We start from the raw sequence: 18,469 nt of genomic DNA on the forward strand, positions 1-18,469 counted from the left end.
CAATTTATTATGGATGGCTTTGATGTAGCATTTCTTCTTTCCCTAAACTTTAATTTATCCTTTGCTCCTTATGCTGTTTCAGAAGAGGCAGCAGCCTCACATCTAGTTTAAAATACATTTTGCTACCAGTTGTATTTTTTCTGAAGAGAAAGTTTATGTATGCATTTATTTTCCTTGTGCATTAATCTCCAGTCTGACATTCAGATAGCGTTGCAATGATACTTCCTGGATTTGCTAGAAATTTAGGCCAAAACAAAATTGAAAATTCAAATTCATTCTCTTTCTTTGGCTGTTCAAATGGTAAGCGGAGCTAAAGACCTGTAGACCTTTTTTTTTTTACTTTCTTTTTTTTTTCTGCTTTAATTGTGCAGATCACTGGAGCTCATACACTTGTAATTTGCATTTTGTACACTTCACTGACTGTCCAAGCAAAATGCAAAACAAACATGCACAAAAAAAGAGAAAGCACACGGGAGAGAATGGCTGATGGCTTCACAATAAGCAAAAAAATCTCTGTTAAGTAAACAAACTAAAAGGGAGGAATAGATTGAGGTTTAATTACTCTGTGTGCGAACCACAGGCTGAGTGACTGAGATTCAAATTGGAGAAAATGCTGCCTGGATAGGAGCACATCACATGCCACCAGCCCAGATTAGCATGCTATTGCACAAATAAAGTGAAGAGATGGCATCAAAACTGTACTTACAACTGTTGATATGAATCACTGCATGAATCCCTAAAAGGTGCTACCAATGTTAGAGCTGCTCCTGGGAAGGGCTGGTTGCTCAGTGGAAGATCTGGGCAGTGTAAACCTTCAAAGCAAAGAAGAGAAAGCACACAGGGACTGTGAGTATCTTCATTTGGTTAACTGCTGCATTTGTGTGTGCGCCCTTGAGCAGTCAGCTTTGGGACATCCACTGAGTATACCAAGAGGTAAAGAAATACAGTAAACCATTAGGACTTGAACCACTTGCAGTGATACTGGGCAGAGGGGATATTTCAGTAGGTTTCATGGAATTTAGCATTAAGCTTGCAAGCTGGTAGTATAGCATTTGTACCACAGCAAGTTGTCCACACAAACCATCCACATATATGGCATGAGGAAGAAGCATCTCGCTCTCCTGTAGCATCAGTACTTTTACTCATGAAAGAAGGAAAGAGATGTTAACAGTAAATTCTAATCCATTAATATTTTATTAGCTATAAAACACCACTGGGGCCCAGTTTGGAGATTGCTCCTTGGCTTTGTCAGCTTAGGCCAGAGGGCTTACCCTTGTTGTATGGTGAAGATCTGGTCCTTTGAGCTTTACATCCCATCTGTTCTTTAGGAAAGAAGGGTTCTTATGTTTTTTAGCAGGAGCTCAAAATTATTCAATGGATTTCACCCATCAGGGCAGACATTTTTAAGGCTTTAGGAGTGTGACTTGTATAAGTGTGACTTGTATAAGTCAAATAATTTTATCTAAGTTAAAGTTAATCAGTATAAGTGCAGTCAGAACCAAGTTTTGCATACAGCATTCAAAAACATGGATGAAGAGGTTACCATAAATGTTAATGTAGTCATGGCTCCATGTTTGATTTCTGGTATTTAGCTAGTTTTACTCTGATTTCTGATATTTAGCTAGTTTTACTCTCATTTGAAATATCTACATTTGTAAATGCATTTGTTGAAAGTGAAATGTGTCTGATTAACCACATGGGAGCCAAAGCTCTCTAGTTAGGTCCCTGTCAGGGCAGTGCTAGCACAAGCTGCTTCATGTCACCCTGTCAGTATGCATCAATCCAAATCTTTAGCGGGCACCTTTAGGGAGGAGGTTGTTTAGACTCCCTGCTTTCTTTCCTTGCCCCATTTCTAAAAGTATGGCCAGATAAGTTATATCAAGTTAAAAGGAGAGGATATCAGCTGCTCTGCAGTAACGGTTTCATGTGTCCACTTCTATCTTCTAGTAAGTGAAAGCTAAACCAGAATAGATTACCCCTGAATTGAAAATAGGGCGAGTTTACTGCAGCTTAATGTCCATTTACTGTAGATTAGGAGCAAACACATGAAAGCATTAACAGAGCAGTAAATGCCTTCTCTTTCCTTTTAACTCAGTGTAATATGCCCATCTCACCGTATCCTAGCAGTGTCACTAGGGTGCCATATGATGGCAGTGCTGACGTGGGTGCTAGTTGCGCAGTAGCTGACTGTGAGGGATGGTATTCATGCCAGAGAATTATGCACACAATATTCAGTCCTTCCTGGGTGACTGTGACTACCAAAGTGAAGCCCAGACATTTGAGGATGATGGTTTCATTTATGCTGTCATAGCTCCCGTGTGCCAAATGCCCATTGTATTAGGTATAATAGCCACAAATACCACGTGTAGTGAGAGTACGCCGCTGCCTGAATATTATGCCCAGTGTATGATCTGACAAAAGAAGCAGCAACAAACCACAGCATAAAAGAAGAAATCATCTGTCGTGCTGTGCTGCTGGAAGTTGCATGCTGCTTTTTTCTTGAGCGATTCATCAATGTTCCATTTTGGGAGGGTGCGACTTAAAAAAAATAATTGAGCAAGAAGAGGTCCAGAAGGTGCGGTAATTATTCAGCAAGCTATACAACTGAACACATACAGGGCCAAATTCCTTCCTGGGAGAGAATGCCTTTGATTTCCATCAGGAATGCATTTGGCATGTAGCATCAATAACTGCATTTGTATCTCGTGTGAGAGGGTGACATTTGCTTTTCCCGACCGGTGATTGGTTGGATTTCTTCTCCTGTGGAATATCTGCTAATATGAAAGAAACCAAGAAGCAGGGAAGCAGAAGTCTGCTCTTGTTGATGCCAGGTTTATCCTTAGGGCACTCGGCTGACTTCAGTGGGCTGTTCCTGAGTTACACCAGAGTGAGTGACAGCAAAATCAAGCTCAAGTTCGCTAGGCAGAAAACCAGAAGCTAGATTGGACAACATCTTGGCTCTTAGCCACAGCACTCCTGTCAATGGCTTCAGTGACTGCTCACTGGCAGCGGTGACTGCCAGTTGGAGGGACAGTGTTGTTTTTGTTGCTGCAGTAAAAACAGCAACAACCACAGTGATAAACATATCAGGAGGCAGCTAGCTCTTTTCTCGCTACACTATTTACCAGCGAGGTGAGCTGGCCGCTCTTTCCACCAACAGTAGCAAGGCTGTCTTCAGCTTGCCTGGGCACCGCAGCTCAGCTCTAACCCTAACCATTCACCAAGGCAAGAAGGTAGGTGAGTCTCCATGTATGTTCAGAATTGGGCCTGGCTTGTCTTCTGAGACTCACAAGTGAGGTGAGTTGTACTCTGAGGTATGAACAGGTGACGCTACCGCTTTCTCCAGACATCAGACTGGAAACATCCTCCATCACTGACCTAGCAAGCTTTAAACCCAGGCTCTACAAGTGAAGGATTTAATTGTGAATCACTTCAGTCATCCAGTCACTTAGCTAGTTAAGTTTGGCTGCAACAAAGCTGGTTAAGCTTTGGCACAGCAGCAGCTTTGTCTGTTGTTTGCTCCATATGTGAGAAAGAGAGAGGAAAATATTTGTTAGCCTTCTGGTGTTGTCTCCTCTAGAGACCAGGCAGTCATCAACTGATATTGCTTGCATGTGTGCTTGTCTGGGCATGCAGAACCAGGAGACAGCCCAACCTGAATTCTAGCATTGGGTAAAATAATATTGATGTTGCAGTGTCTGCCTCTCACTGTACACAGTTTCAGTCTTTGCCATTGTGCTGTGCCAGTCATGGGGGGAGGGGAAGGCTATGTGGTCTGCACAAATGACAAATCTACAAGGAGCGATTCTGGAAAGGGTTAAGACTAAAAATAGAGTCTTCATTGTGGTATAGAATAATTTGGCTAAGTACGTGCTCAATTCTGGCCTGGAGAGAAGTTCTTGACTTCAGTGCTCAGGCTGGCATGGACACACTGTTCTTGTTGCCTCCACTGCAGGTACATTAAGAAATATTGATGATCGCTTCTTTCTCTAGTAGCTTTGAACCAGGACCACTGAGGTTGTGATGCATTGATTAAATGGGAATAAATTGAAATTCCAGAGGAAAAAGCTTGCTGAAGAGGTTGGGATCTGAATGTATTTCCCCTGTGGCTTTTGCCTGCTGATCCGCAGTTTCTTCCCAAATTATATTCTTTACTTTTTCCCTGTCTATATTTAGCCAAAATCTCAAACTGATTTCAAGGTGCGGAAGTATTTGGAAAACAGAATATACTCCCTTGCCCACTAAGAGAGAGATAATATTAATGCTTTGGCACCTCGCTCCATTTGGTTTAAAGCACTCCTGTTCAGGGGTGAATTTAATCCCAAAAATAGGGCTTTCTGTGAGGTGGTATAAGGCAAAAGTGTAGTAGCTAGGATACCAACTGGGATTGTCAGGCTGATACGAAAAGGCTTTTTATTTTTCACGTTAAGTTCTGTCCAAAACATGCTTTTGATTTAAAACTTGGCAGGGATTTAGTCCTTGTGTAAACTAAATGTGTTCTGTGTTCTGAGGGGAAAATTGTTTGGAAATGGTCAGGATATTTAAGTTTGAAGTAGATGTATTAACAGATGCAGAAGTAACCTTTCCTATGTGGTGCGTGCTTGCATATGTGAAAAGTATTTTCCCATTCACTCAAACTGGGACACATCACTCTTACAACAATCTGGTGATCACATCTATCAAGACAATATTACTGTGCTGAAACAAAATGAAACGACATCAAGGCAAGTCCATGTAGGCTGCTTTGCAATGTCAAAAGAAAATGATGCAAATTTGAGCTGTTAGAAAAAGAACCAGAAAAAAAAACAGTAAAGAAATTGAAAGACCAAAAACTAATCATGCTAAAGCTGAGCCCTGATTCCTCATGGGCATGAAAGCCTCAGTTTCTGCCACAGCATTTTTTATTTGCTCTGTGTATTGCTGTCTGTGGGATTCTCTATGGGGGAAACACTTCTTCAGTGTAGGATCATACGTTAGCTCTTTGTTGCACAAAGCCCTAAAGATTACACAATACTACAATAAGTCTGTGACTTTTAGTCGAGTGTTTCAATAAAATGGGCTGTTTGTTGAAACATGGAAATTGTAGACAGAAGAGTACATTATGGTGGTGACCTTCAGAAGTTAGCTTACCTTGGAATAGCTCTGGTTTGGGAAAAAGACTTCAGCACAAGCTTTATCCTACCCTTATTTAGCAAAGTGCTTAACTTTAAGCTTTGCTGAATAGTATTGCTTTCCTAAATCACGACCTATTTGTATCATGCCTCTGACTTCTCTTTCGTAACTACAACACATCCATATGCAATACAAAAATGTAGGGATAATGTTCTTTAGTCATCCCAGGCAATTGATGAAGTTTTAAGGGTAGTTGCTACAGGTCAGCTAGTCCAGCTGATAGCCAGTGCAAGCATTATTTCCTACACAACATTTCCATTGTTTTCTTTATTAAAATAGTACAAGAACCTATGATAGGCTACTCCTCAACTACCACAAGGCTGCCCAGTGTTTCCTTTATGAAACAGGCTAGTTAATCAACCACCTGCTAATGCAAGATAGTATGACAAAGTTGTAGGGCTTTAGTCCTCTAGAATTTTCTATGATTTTTCTTTGTTAAAGGAATGGTGTAATTTTAAATGGCTGAAGCAGCAATAATTCCCAGGTCACCTGGCAACTTTAATCCTGAGCCCCCATCCATTTCTGGGCTTAATGTTTCAAACTGCCCAGTGCGTCATTGTTAGTCACAGGAGGGCACTTAGTGTTACTGGCCAGGTATGGTCTGTTATACTCCATTGTAATCACTCTTGTTTTTCATAGTGCATTTATTGTAAGTTTCCCACAAACATATCTCCAGTGAGTGGAGTAGTGATAGGGGTATATGAAGAGGTTGTGATGAGAATGTAGGTAAGTTTCTGATTTGGGGGCAATGCCCAGTCCACTTTGTGAGCAAATTACATGTTGCTGTTTAACATGATCACATACCTTTTAGCTGCATTCAGAGGAAAATTGACTACACAAAATAAATTAGAGGAATTCCAACTTTATAAAAAGAATCAGGCAGTCACATATGTAACAGGTGAATGAAGTGCAGCGCAAAACATGATTTAGATAGCTATGACACACCCTCACAAAGCTCTGCCAGTTCACATCAGCCCCAGTGCCTACACAATACCTGCCCAAAGCACCAAGCCAAGTGATTTCTAATCAAAGGGTGTTATGTATGAGGCTTCTGTCATAGCCAGGGGCAGGCTAACCCATAGCCATTCAAGGTCTGCCTAACTAGAAAGTTCAGTGAATCTGGAACCTTTCCAGCATTGTAACATGGTGGTATCTGTAAGGTAACGACTGCCACAGTGCAATACTATCACAGATGAGCTCACACTGGGGATACATCTTTGACATACACCAGTGGGGTCTCATGCAGGAAAGAAGGACCCTGCATTCTGGGAACTTATCTTTAGATAAGCACAAGAACCTCCATTCCTAGGCCTGGGACTGTTAGCTAAGAAAGCAAAAGACAAATGTGATCATTGCACATTGAATATTGAGTGGGAATAGGAATGTGCTGTTAACTCAGTATATACATTAACGAATGAGACCATCACAGCAATGCTCTGTCCCCTTCTAGTTCACACTTCAAATCTGGATGAACCTTCAAAAAAAGGATTGTTAGAAAAGGGAAAGGATTCAGAAAAGACCTACAAGAATAATTTGAGGTCTCAACAGCTTGCCTTATAGGAAAGATTTAAAAAATGCAATCCATTTATTTAGTATGTCCAAGGGAAGGTTAAGAACTGACCTCATCACTGTCTTAAAATACCTGCACGAGCAGAGATTTCTGACAGTAGATAGCTCTTTAGTCCTATAGAGTAAAGTACAAAAACAATGGCTTGAAGCTGAAATGAAACAATTCAACTTAGAAACAAGATGCTTTTTTTTCTTTTTTAAACACTGAGGTAATTAGCCACTGGAACAAGTTATCATGGGGTGTAGTGATTCTCCATTACTTGAATACTTTAAATCAAGACTGGATTTCTTTGTAAAAAATCTACTGTAGCTCAAACAGAAGTTGTGTGCTTCATTTAAAAGCCACCAAATGAGAAGTCTGTGTGATGATAAATAGACTTTTTGAGTCAGGCTGCTTTTCAGATATTGTGGTGGTGGAAGGCAAAGGTAGGAGCTGCTGCGTAATACACATGAACTGCCTAGCCAGAAGCAGGTCTGAGAGCTATTTACCCTGCCCTAAATGACACGTGCCCAGGTATAAGTGTAATAGAGCATGCTGACATATCTCTGTTGTTTTTACTGATGAAGTATTCCCATTATGACCTAAAACAGCAAATAAGTTAGTTCTGAAACTAACCTTTCTCCATATCATATCCTCTACCATCACTCCAAATGTTCAGTCCTTTTTTTCAAAGCAGTGTGCATTAAATCTCCTTAATCACTGCAAATACCAGCTCTGTGCTGCTAGCCCCCACAGGTCTTCGTGAGCTGATACGAACATTCTACTTAAGCTGTTTCTTGTACTTTGATTAAAACCTCATCTTCCTTTTTAAGGTTTCATAAATTAGCCTTTTAGCTCGTGGTGATCTCAGATACAATAGATAACCGTCTCTGCTAGGCATCCAGCCATTTCGAAAGACATCACTTATGTTGGCTTCATCTTTACTGCTTTTCAGCATGAATAGCTTGAGGTTCAGAGCCATAATTCAGCACATTTTCCTAAAAGGGGCCTTTCACTCTGGGGAAAGCTTTCAAATGCATCATGCTTAAATAGTTTCACTTACCATTTTGCATAACTTTCCCTAATCTTTCTTTCTTCATTCCAAATTTGAAGTAAACTTACTACATGCAAGTGGCAACGATTTCTTAGGGTGACATCTTTTATCGGACCAACTGTGTAGCTGGGATCAAATTAGACAAGCTTTTGAATGAAAGATGTTCTTCGTCTTGGTCATAAAATCATAGAACCTGATGAAGAATGTTTTGCATTTGAAAGCTTTTGTCTAACTTTATCCCAACTACATAGTTGGCCCAATAAAAAATATCACCCTAAGAAATCCTTGCCATGTGCATAGATCCTGAACCATCATAGCTACAACTTCACTCTTACGCTACCTCCATACACATGATAGATGCCAGATTGATGGCCCCATGAAAATGAAAATCTCTGTTTCTTGAGAGGACAGGTCAGGACAACACACTGACAGTTCATTTTCCCCCACACTGCACAACAACCAACTTGACTTGAAGGGACTATGGGCAAGGGGTCAGAGCTCATGGCCCCTTTAATGCCTGACATCTCTGTTGACATGTGTCATTTTAGGATGGTAGTTAGTGCCAAATATAGCAGTGTCTTCTGTTAGGAGAAAACATGCCACTAGGCACAGAACTGAGACCACCAGATTCTTTTCCCACATGCCACCAAATAGCCATTGGCAATGTTGCTAATCGTTTGAGATACTCTGGCATGGATAATAGATTCATAAATAGCAGAATGTAGAAGTTGATGGCCATGGACTATCATGTGGTAAACAAAGGATTATGCCTGCAGTACAGGAGAGAGCTGAAAAAGGAAACAGATTGTGAGGGAGAAAGCTTTTAAACACAAATATCAGCAATATTAGCAAAGGGAATAGAGGAAATTGCTAGCAGAGTAAATAGTTTTTTTTTTCTTTTTTTATAAATGTTCTCTTTATTCAAGTTTTCCCCTGTGCTCAATTCTTCCTTTAAGGCTTGGAGAATTGATGTTCTGCTGAAAGTGTTGATTATCTGATATTCCTTTAGTTCCCTCTCTCTCACCAAAATTACCCAGAAGAAACAAAAAGTAAAGTCACATTTCTAATACATTTTCACTCAAAGTGAAGAGCCTTTTGACTACCAGAGGCAGGTGACTCCACCACTGCCTTACTTCTGTATGCAGATTTCCTCTTGACACTGGGCCAAGTTCTACCTTCACTTATGTTCATGTAACCTATGAGGTAAGTGGTGTTGCGTGATTGTAACCTACAGCACAGTTTGGCCCCTTTGCCTCTTGACTGATGACTACCACAGCAGACATCTTCAAATGTGAATTATTTTGCAAGCTATTTTCTATGCATAAAGTTTAAATATTTGCAGAAGGCCCTCGGGCATTTCTTCCAATTGTAAGATGTTTCCATCTGGACCTGTCAGCCCTGGAAGTATTGAAAAATCATGTGAATTTGCTCCTAAAAATGATTACTTCTTGAAAAATTTTATGCACTTTTGTTTTTTGAGAAGCTATTGATTGCAGAGAATCAGCTTAATGAATTGGGTCTCTAGATTCAGAGCTGATCAATCATGAAGGACACAACTTGTCTCTTGTGTGTTCGTAGTTCCAAATTGCCTTGAAAATTCAAAGAAATCTTTTAATCATTTGAATAATGAAGGTGAGCAGCAATGCTGTGATAACAAGTATTTGGAGAAATAATAACATTAACTCAAGTGTTTAAGCTTATTGCAATCAATCTCCAAATAGACCTTTCAATGAAACTGGGACACTGTCAGCAGGGCTGCTGATATACACCGGGATTCCAAAGGTAATGCCAGTGGAAGCAATGATGGATCAAATGTTGATTTTGTATGCCAAGGCACTGAAGTTATTTTATTCTTGATAAATGCTGATGGGTTAAAATTCATACTGCTCAATGGAGAAGTGTATGTTTTCTCCTCTCATCTCAATTTTAGCATGCAGAGACGCAACACAATTACTGCAGAGTAATTTACCTTTGGTTGTTGTGAATGTATTCTCCCAAGTTTGCTGCCTGCTGTAGACTCTATTAACAGTTTCTGGCCACTAGATGGAAGGGGAATTGATTTTCCAGTAAGCTGTGGCAATCCTAGGATAACACTGACTGAAGGAATTGACATCTAGTACACCCAATATAACTTACACCCAAGATATAACTGCTTTTCACTTCTGGGTGCATCTACATATGGTGTTAATTCAAAGCAATAAACTCTGGTGCAATAAACTACAGGGGTAAGCCTGCCAGCCCAGGGCTACAGGCTACTTCAACTCAGCTTAACATGCTGCAGAGGGACTGGATGGGGCACAAGGGTGCTTCATTGCCCTGGAGTTTATTAGTTTACTCCAGCCTAATAGCCCTGGATGCATAGACATTGAGACATTCACTGCAGAGCTGATTAGTTTCCTCTGTAGTAAATGTTGCATGTAGATGCGCTTAGAGGGCATGTCTACACGTTCATTAATGTGCCATAATTCTGTCTAACAGGTACTAACTTAATGCACCATAATCAGTGCTACTGCGCATTAGTGCAGATGAGCACCTTTTTAGTGATGTTCATGTGCATTATACTAAATCTACTGGACATTAGCATGGGCTTTGTTCACCATCTAATGCCTAGTAGAATTAGACTTCTGTGCATTAAGCATCTCGTGCAGACACGTCCTCTGAGATATAACTTACCCCAGAGCAGAGTAACCTACTGTGGTGCATGACTGAGCATTGCATGTCTTCTACATTTTTACCATGGAGCAAAGTCATCTTATAGTATAATGAACATGTTGTGTCATTCTGAGAGAGAAACTAGATTCCTAGAATTAAGCTGGATTTCTTAAAAATAGTACAGTCCTATGCAAATTCTTGTAAACAGGCACTTGCATATACATTCATCTTCGAAGTTTCTCATAACAAATGCTTTATTACTGTTCTAATAATCTGCTTGGATTTTTTTAAAAGAACATTGCAACAATGGCATATTATATTTTAGGCACACGTTGCACTTCCAGTTGAACACCAAACATTCAGGCTCCCAAAATCATGGTTGTGAAAATGTAGGCAAATTGAAATAAAAAGGTATTTTCTTTTGGAATGTTGCATTGAAAAGAAAAAACAGTTCCTATACATAGAGATAATACTGGGAATGCTACACTGCTAAATAAGTAACTTCTGCTCAGAGTCCGCCAAGTACATTTTGTTAGTTGTGTTTGATCTATGCTAACAATAAAAAGAAATGTCACCACTAAAAGGAGCTTGCATCAGAGAGATGTTAACATAAATGCCTAGATGGACTCCCATTTACAGCTCTCCTCATCTCAACCAGTTTTTTGCATTAAAAATATGTAATGGTGATACATGACTTCCTTAAATTACTCTGAATTTATTCGAAATCTAAAGAGAAAGCGGGTCATTGGGGCTTTGTATCCACTAAGATGTATGTGGGATGATGAAAAGTGGAGTGTGCTAAATGGATCTAGCATTAATGGCATCTAATGATGGGCACTAAGATACTGTTGATAGTTATAAGGGTAATACCTATGGCCATGTTAATAATGAATTATGGCCATTATGAAGGCACCAGTGACAATAATTTAATGGTATTCAAATTATGCAGTTTCTTTCTTTCAATTCTCCCCATTTTTCCTTTAAAATCTGGTCATTTGGTGGAAATGAAATGTGAGTAGCATGAAGCACCTCTTCTGTTGTACACTCAAAAGTATTCACTTACTTTGGCCATAGCTATGGAAAACTTGATTACATTATTTTCTGGTAGATCTCATAACAAAGTAACTGTTTTCAACAGCCAAAAAATACATCTTTTTAACAAAGTCTATGTATGTGTTTTTTGTCATTGTAGTGGACTTCCCAAGGTTTAATGATTTTGCAATCCCTGGGCAAGGCATTGGAGAGAACTTTGATGATGGTGAGTACTAAAACAATCACACAACTGGTGTAGGATAGCATTGTGTTTTATTACCTTTATTATTATTATTATTATTATTATTATGCTTTATTGTTATTTATTGTGGGCACAATCCACAATTTTTTACTAGGGATATGGACCCAGTGAACTAATCTGACCCCTCTAGATCTAAAGGCAAGCCACAAACCTCAAAGAAAGAGGATACTTGGAATCTGTTTCATCTTCTTTCTAGTTTCTCTTCCAAATACCAATGAACCCATTCATTCCTTCTCCTTTTACCTGGTCCCAATATCTCACATTTCCAAAAGACCTATTCTCCCTCAGCTACCTCTGCCCAGGGGAGGTGTGGATTGTTGGAAAAGATAAGGAGATAGTGACTGCATCTACATGAGATGCTGACTGTGCCGTAGCCTGATACTACTGTGCAGTAGTGTCACATGGCAAAAACAGGGATGTGACACTACTGCAAAGTAGTATTAGGCTACTGCATAGTAGCATCACAAAAAAGGCATTAATCGGTGCTATTGTGCAGTAACTCAGGTTACTATGTGGTCGTTTAGCACTTGTTTAAACGACCACACAGTTACGGCTGCGCAGCCACCATCTTGTGTAGATACAGCCAGTGTGGTCTACAGCAGAGGACTAGGAGTCAGAAAAAGCCAAGCTTTAGTCTGACTGTGCTACTAACCTTTGTATGGCAAGTCTGAATCTTTGCTTCAGATTCCCTTTATGCCAAATAGGGATGATCATTTTCTTCCTCTCCTTGGTAACACTCAGTTTGAGGTGCGTACATAAAACAATCCATGGAATTGCTAAATATTATTTATTAAGGCAGCAGCCATCCCAGTCCAGAAGACACCAACAGAATCACTGAAAACCTCTTGGTGGATTTCAGCAATGGTAGGAGGCACAGACTTACGGAGAATTGTAATAAGGTTTGGCCATTTTTTTTCAAACCAGTTCATTCTCCCTCACTCTCAGGAGTTGACAGCACACAGAAGATTACAGAATAGTGGGACCAATCTTCAGTTAGTAAATCAGTACAGCTCCACTGAAGTTACTTATTTCATACCACCTCTAGATCTGGCCCATACATCTCTATATGCATGGGGTTTGAAGGCAGGAAGTTCATGCCGTGCATATTTGGGATGGTTATACTTACCCACCTGTTTCACTGGGAATATTGGACGGATTATGTAATATGAGTACACAGGGTTTTGAACATACAAAGTGTTTGTAAGTATCAGCACCCCCTCAGTTACTGATGGAAAAGCATTCTAGCAGTGATAAATAACAGGCACATCTTCAGCAAAACCCAAAACTGATATAGCATAAGAACTATGACCTGTTCCAGTACTTGTTGAAATAAATGGCAACATTTCCTAGTGGTTTTGATGCTGTAGGATCAGACTCTCTAGAAAGAAGTGCTTTCTACAGATGAAAAGCCCTTACAATCAACACTGGTATACTTATTTGCATGCCGAAGTCTACTTAACACCTTGTCTATATGTTTTTGAAGGGCTTAGAGAGTGGTTTAGTAAGCAAAGTGAGCATATAAAAACAAGTACCTGTGCCCACATCTTTATAAAGTTATTTGGTGCTTAACTCCCACTGACAGAATTGTTTAGGTACCTTAATCATGTCAAGATCTGGGCCCTTTTACTAATCAAAAGCACCCCCATTACTGATATATGTCATTCAAGTTTGTAGACAGAAAAGCCTTTTTTTTAAAGACTCGGAGAACTCCAAAGTCAATATATTGTGTTTACTGTAACACAAGCAGAACTGATCTTCCAAGCATGAACTGGAGCTTGTATTTCATTTTCACTCATAAATGGAGCCCGTTAGGTTTGGAAGCTGTGACACATAACAGATATGCACCTCTTAGAGGTCATTTCTATAGTGCAATAATACTGACACCAAATACACTGCTCAAAGGCCAGATCCTCACCTAGTGTCAATTGATACAACTCTATTGACTTTAGAGTTCTGTTTATTTATACCCATCATCACTCCAGCCCAAATTGGACCTGCATATACAATATATCCAGGAAATGGATATTGGTAAAAAAAAAACCCTGATCTCTGGCTAATAAATGTCAATTATATTCCAGATTACTTTGGATTAGATAAGAACAACACATTGTTCTCTACTAACTCTCCCATAACCCCAAAGCTGGACAAAGACAAGAGCTGGCTGTACACGCTGGATCCGATCCTAGTCACCATTATAGCTATGAGTTCTCTTGGAGTTCTCTTAGGGGCCATTTGTGCTGGTTTACTGCTATACTGTACGTGCTCCTACACTGGTCTATCTTCTCGAAGCTCCACTACTCTAGAGAACTACAACTTTGAGCTCTATGATGGCATCAAGCACAAGGTCAAAATGAACCACCAGAAGTGCTGCTCTGAGGCATGACTGATTGCACCAGGATCACATTTGACATTTCATTCCAGCATGAGCGGCTGGCGAAGATTACTTTTTTCTGTGGGAACAGAATGCCATAATCTCAAACAAACCAATATGGAATACTGAAGGCGGTAAGGATGTGATTCCCCTGTCATACACTGTAGTTCTACATGCCAGAGAGTGGATTACAATCTGCAAGGACTACGGGATCTGTATAATTATTTTAATGATGAGAACTGTGCTGGGCGAGGAAAGGAGCTCAGATGCTTGTTTTTTGTTGTTGTTGTTGTTTTTTTTTCATATGTGAATGATTGAGAGATGTCAGAGAAAATGTTGGCCTACCTTTGGATGTGAGAAAAAAATGTTGATCATTATTTCCCACTTCTTTTCTCTAATAGATTGCTGAGAAGGCTGAGGGATTTTTCAGCCATTCTGTCTTTAGAAGAAAGCCACACAAAAAATCTCATCCAGCTTATACCCCATTCAGATATTCTTTTGCATTAAGAGATTTGTGCACCTCATACAAACTGGGCAAGCTGCAGTTTCTAGTTCTAAAATGAAAGCATGTTGTTGCCTTTAACTTTCCTTATCCAGGTAACAGGGGGAAAAATGACACCAGTTTTAGAATCAATGGAAACAGCAGTGCTTTCTCAAGAGATTAAGAAACAAAATAGAAAAGAAACCTTGTGTGTGGAAGCACCTCTTTGAGAGAAGCTGACGAGCCTTAAAGTGATTTGTGAATAAGAGCCATTTATTAAATCCAGATCTTGGATTGAAATAGCAGAGGCCTTCATGATCAGGAGGGCTCTTTCTTTTACTTCTTTTTTTCCCTTTTAATCCTGTTTTTTTTATAACAAGAAAATTGTAGCAAACAAAAGACGCAATTCTAAGGTTCCCAAGACTTAGGAGATAGCTTTTCTGAATGGGCTGCAATATATATATTTAACGCCTTTGATAATGCAGTAGCCACTCAGAATTGGAATGGGGAAAAAAAGAGTTACAGTGTAAGAAAACTGAACTACTGCCCCACCATCACAATGGCATAGGATGGAGGTTCAAGATAAGATGCCCTCAAATGCACTTAGATTAATTGACTCCCTCACTAAGTCAGTAACCATTCTTTCTTCTCTGGGTTATGGCAACTCCTGTTTTCGATGGAGTCATATATGAGCTGTAAGACTCCGGCTTGAATATCAAGTAAGCAGCTTGGACCAAAATGCTGCCATCTTCTCATTCCTTCAGAGCAAAGCTACTCTGCTTCTGACCTGTTGACAACAAAAGAGTTCGCTTATGAGGTGTTTTGTTTTTGTTTTAATCAAGTGCCTTAGGGAAAGTATTTTTCTTCTGCATAGAGAGAGCAGTGCTGTATCAAACTAGAAGTAAGGCATTCATCCTTTCCCCTCTTTTTCCTTGTCATAGTGCTATTTTTATTGGATCTCTACTGCGTAGAGCCTGACTGAAGACGTCTTGTCCTTGTCCTTTCAAGTGGTCTTGATATATTGTTTAATGGTTTATATCTATACATATAGAACTGTGCCATATGTGGGAAGTGCTATGAAAATAATTTGATGCAGAAAAAAGATTTTAAATGCCAGGTATCAAATTAAGGCCTTTTCTTTCCATTTTAATACAGTTAGGTTGTCTATATTAATGCTGCCATATGGGTAGGCCATATGTAAGCAAGAACTGAAAAACCATGCCAGCAAGTTTCTTCTTAAAGTGACCATAAGTCTTTTTTTTTTTTTAAATAAAATCTTCCAGGATCATTTTTTAATCATCTGGCATGTCCCAGTTTGTTACTTTATCCATCAACTTTTTCAAAAAAAAAATTACTGAGTGCGCAGGGCATAATGTTATGTGCAGTAGAACTTGCTCTGTTTACTAGGAAGAAAATCATCCAGTAGAATAGGTATTTTGTGTGATGAACAGCATTTGGAGCTAAGGGAAAAGAAGTTGAATATGTGTGGATACTCTCAAAGCTGTCCTTCGCTTCAGAGTGAGAGTGGTGAGCGGTAATGGCACTTGTTCAGTGCTTTTATGGAAAGCCCATTCAGACAGTGAGTTATGAGGGGAGAAACCTCCACTCAAAGAAATCAGCACAAATAAATCACTGCTGACAAAAAAGCTAGCAGTTGCATCGTCACTACACCCTGTTTCTTTTCTGTGATTCACTTCGGTCTATTGTGCGTCTATTTTGTGACCCTATAAAACATAGTCACAAGAGTGTCCCAAGTATTTTGTTTTGAAAATCTGGTCACTTTACCTACTTGGCATTCTTCACACAAAAACTGTACTTTATTTTTCTAATCTACAAGAAACACATGCACAGTAATAGCAAAATGTATCCGACCATTTTAAAAATGGATTGCTGCTACTCTCACAAACAACTTTATCCCCCTTCTGCTCACATGAAAGAAGAAGGGTTAATAGGAAAGGACTATACGTATGAAAGTTGATTTAGGGAAACAATAGACAAAAATATATATTAAGAAAGGTAATGTAACAGTGTCTAGTAGGCGTACAGAGAGGAGAGTTCATATGTACGTATATTCAGCAGTGTGTTTGCACACGCATGTGAATTCTCTGTATGTATTGTGTATGTGAATGATTATGTGGGACAGAATAGTGTTAATGTATCTTTGAATTAGGGCAGGAGAGTACTGCTGATCTTGGCACTAATTTGGCATGGATCTAGCTAAGCTGTGCACACCAGAACAAGTGTCCACCGTCAGAACAAGCCCCACTTTTCTGTTCCATGTTGGCTGGTACAGGGACCTGAATGTGCACACTTGCTAAGTAGAAGCAAGCCAATAATGCTGCATAGCTGATACCTCACTTACCTCTGCTGGGTGCTTTAAAGTTCTAATACAGAAAACTGTGTCTGATTGTACTTTAACAGGGAAAAACATCAGTGCATTCGATTCATTGCATCCTCATCTGCAAATAAAAACTATTTGCTGATCCATGTGCATTAGCAATCCCCTTTCAGAAATAAATTTTAAAAAGCAGTGTTAATGCCTTTGCTGAAATATGTGTTACCTCCGCACCCTCCCACTGTTGGGTTATTGTTGCTAACAAACAGGGGGGCTGTAACGTTGTTGAGTTCATTTTTTGGGAAGGGGTCAAGAGGTGAGCTGGGGAATTAAACCATTAAGGAAGTGTATGCAGAAATTGAACTTTTCCAAGGTTTGCAGTTCAAGGTATTCACTGGCTGAGCCAGGGCATATGGACATGACTTAAGAGCTTTTACTGTGATTCATTGATGTGTTTAAAAAAAAAAGAATTCAAACTGTGTTTCTATGATTTGTATAAAAACTAGTTAAAATTCCTATTTAATAAACAGTATAGTATAGAGATGGGTCCTGCTTGCTTTTTGAACAAGAAAATAAAGCAAGGGTTTATGAAGCATAGGCAAGACCACAAAGAAGCCTGGCTCTGCAGTCTAGTGGTTAGGGCATCCACTGGGGGGGTGGGTCTGGGTTCTGGACACTGTTCCCAGGATTATTTCTGTCCTTTATCTGATGACTCTGTTTATTGGAAAAAGTATGAATGGTAACGGGAACCTTGATTATTTTTATATCCTACAGTCATCTTCTCCGTGATTCCTGCACCTTGGAGCTGCCTGACTCTTTGCTCAGTTGCTAATTTTTAGGACAAAAATAAGGTTCAGAAAAGAAAACAAGTTACAAGTTTTGTATTCTTTCCAGCTTGGTGTCCTTGTGGCAGATATTTGACATTTATAATGCATTAATAATGCCTCCTGGCATCCAGCAGTCCATTGTTTACAAAGAATTTTTTCTTCTTATCTATGTCCTTCTGAAGATGTTGACACAGCCCTGTGGAAGACTATGCTAGCCTTAGGAATGACAGAGGTCTGAAGCTGGGAAAGTTACTGAAATGATTATTAAGAAACGCAGCCTATCTGGAGTCTGGGGCTAATTTGGTCACTTGTGGTGGTGGTGGTGGTGGTGGTGAAGTGTTGAAAGTGACACTGGCCTTCCCATTCTCATATATTTCATGCAAACTTATGTCCATTCCAGTCAAATCCCTGCCTAGTTCTCAAGGGGGGTGGAATACTCTGCTGTGCTGTTAGAGTTAAGGCCTGGGGAAAACCCAATATTAGACATGCCTTTGCTTTTCTTCCTCTGGTTCATCCTCCTCCCGCAACTATACACACAGGATGTGCTTAGTTTAGGACTGACTGAGGCTAGATTGAAACACAAATTGTGTGAACCTTCCACAGCTGCCAACCAGCAGAAAGATTACAAGAGCAGAGGCGTATTGGAGACAAACCTTGGTTATCATGACAGAAGAATGTAAATTGCTATGCCTTCCTCACCCCTCTCATCTGCCTGGAGCACTTATTCCCTGAGC

General features: G+C 39.8%; 1 protein-coding gene and 1 long non-coding RNA gene across 6 annotated transcripts in view; one reads left to right on the forward strand and one right to left on the reverse strand.

Annotated features, from left to right (window-relative positions):
* The window catches only part of NRP2 (neuropilin 2), a 131,630-nt gene extending 114,183 nt beyond the window's left edge, over nucleotides 1-17,447 (forward strand). For 2 of the 4 annotated variants that reach the window (XM_014594199.2, XM_006258528.3), the window contains exons 16-17: nucleotides 11,620-11,685; nucleotides 13,800-17,447. In XM_014594199.2, coding sequence (XP_014449685.1) covers nucleotides 11,620-11,685; nucleotides 13,800-14,104 — 371 coding nt within the window. In that variant the 3' untranslated portion in view covers nucleotides 14,105-17,447. Of the gene's footprint in view, nucleotides 1-11,619; nucleotides 11,686-13,799 lie in introns of those variants that run through there. The other 2 variants (XM_019492013.2, XM_019492014.2) reach the window with 1 other exon arrangement.
* LOC109284280 (uncharacterized) overlaps nucleotides 1-18,469 on the reverse strand; it is a 184,417-nt gene that overhangs the window by 81,233 nt on the left and 84,715 nt on the right. For both annotated transcript variants that reach the window (XR_009462032.1, XR_002091662.2), the window contains one exon: nucleotides 707-812. This is a non-coding gene — a long non-coding RNA (uncharacterized LOC109284280). The remainder of the gene's footprint in view (nucleotides 1-706; nucleotides 813-18,469) is intronic.

The sequence above is a fragment of the Alligator mississippiensis genome, chromosome 4, assembly GCF_030867095.1.
Source record: "Alligator mississippiensis isolate rAllMis1 chromosome 4, rAllMis1, whole genome shotgun sequence".
NCBI lineage: Eukaryota > Metazoa > Chordata > Crocodylia > Alligatoridae > Alligator > Alligator mississippiensis.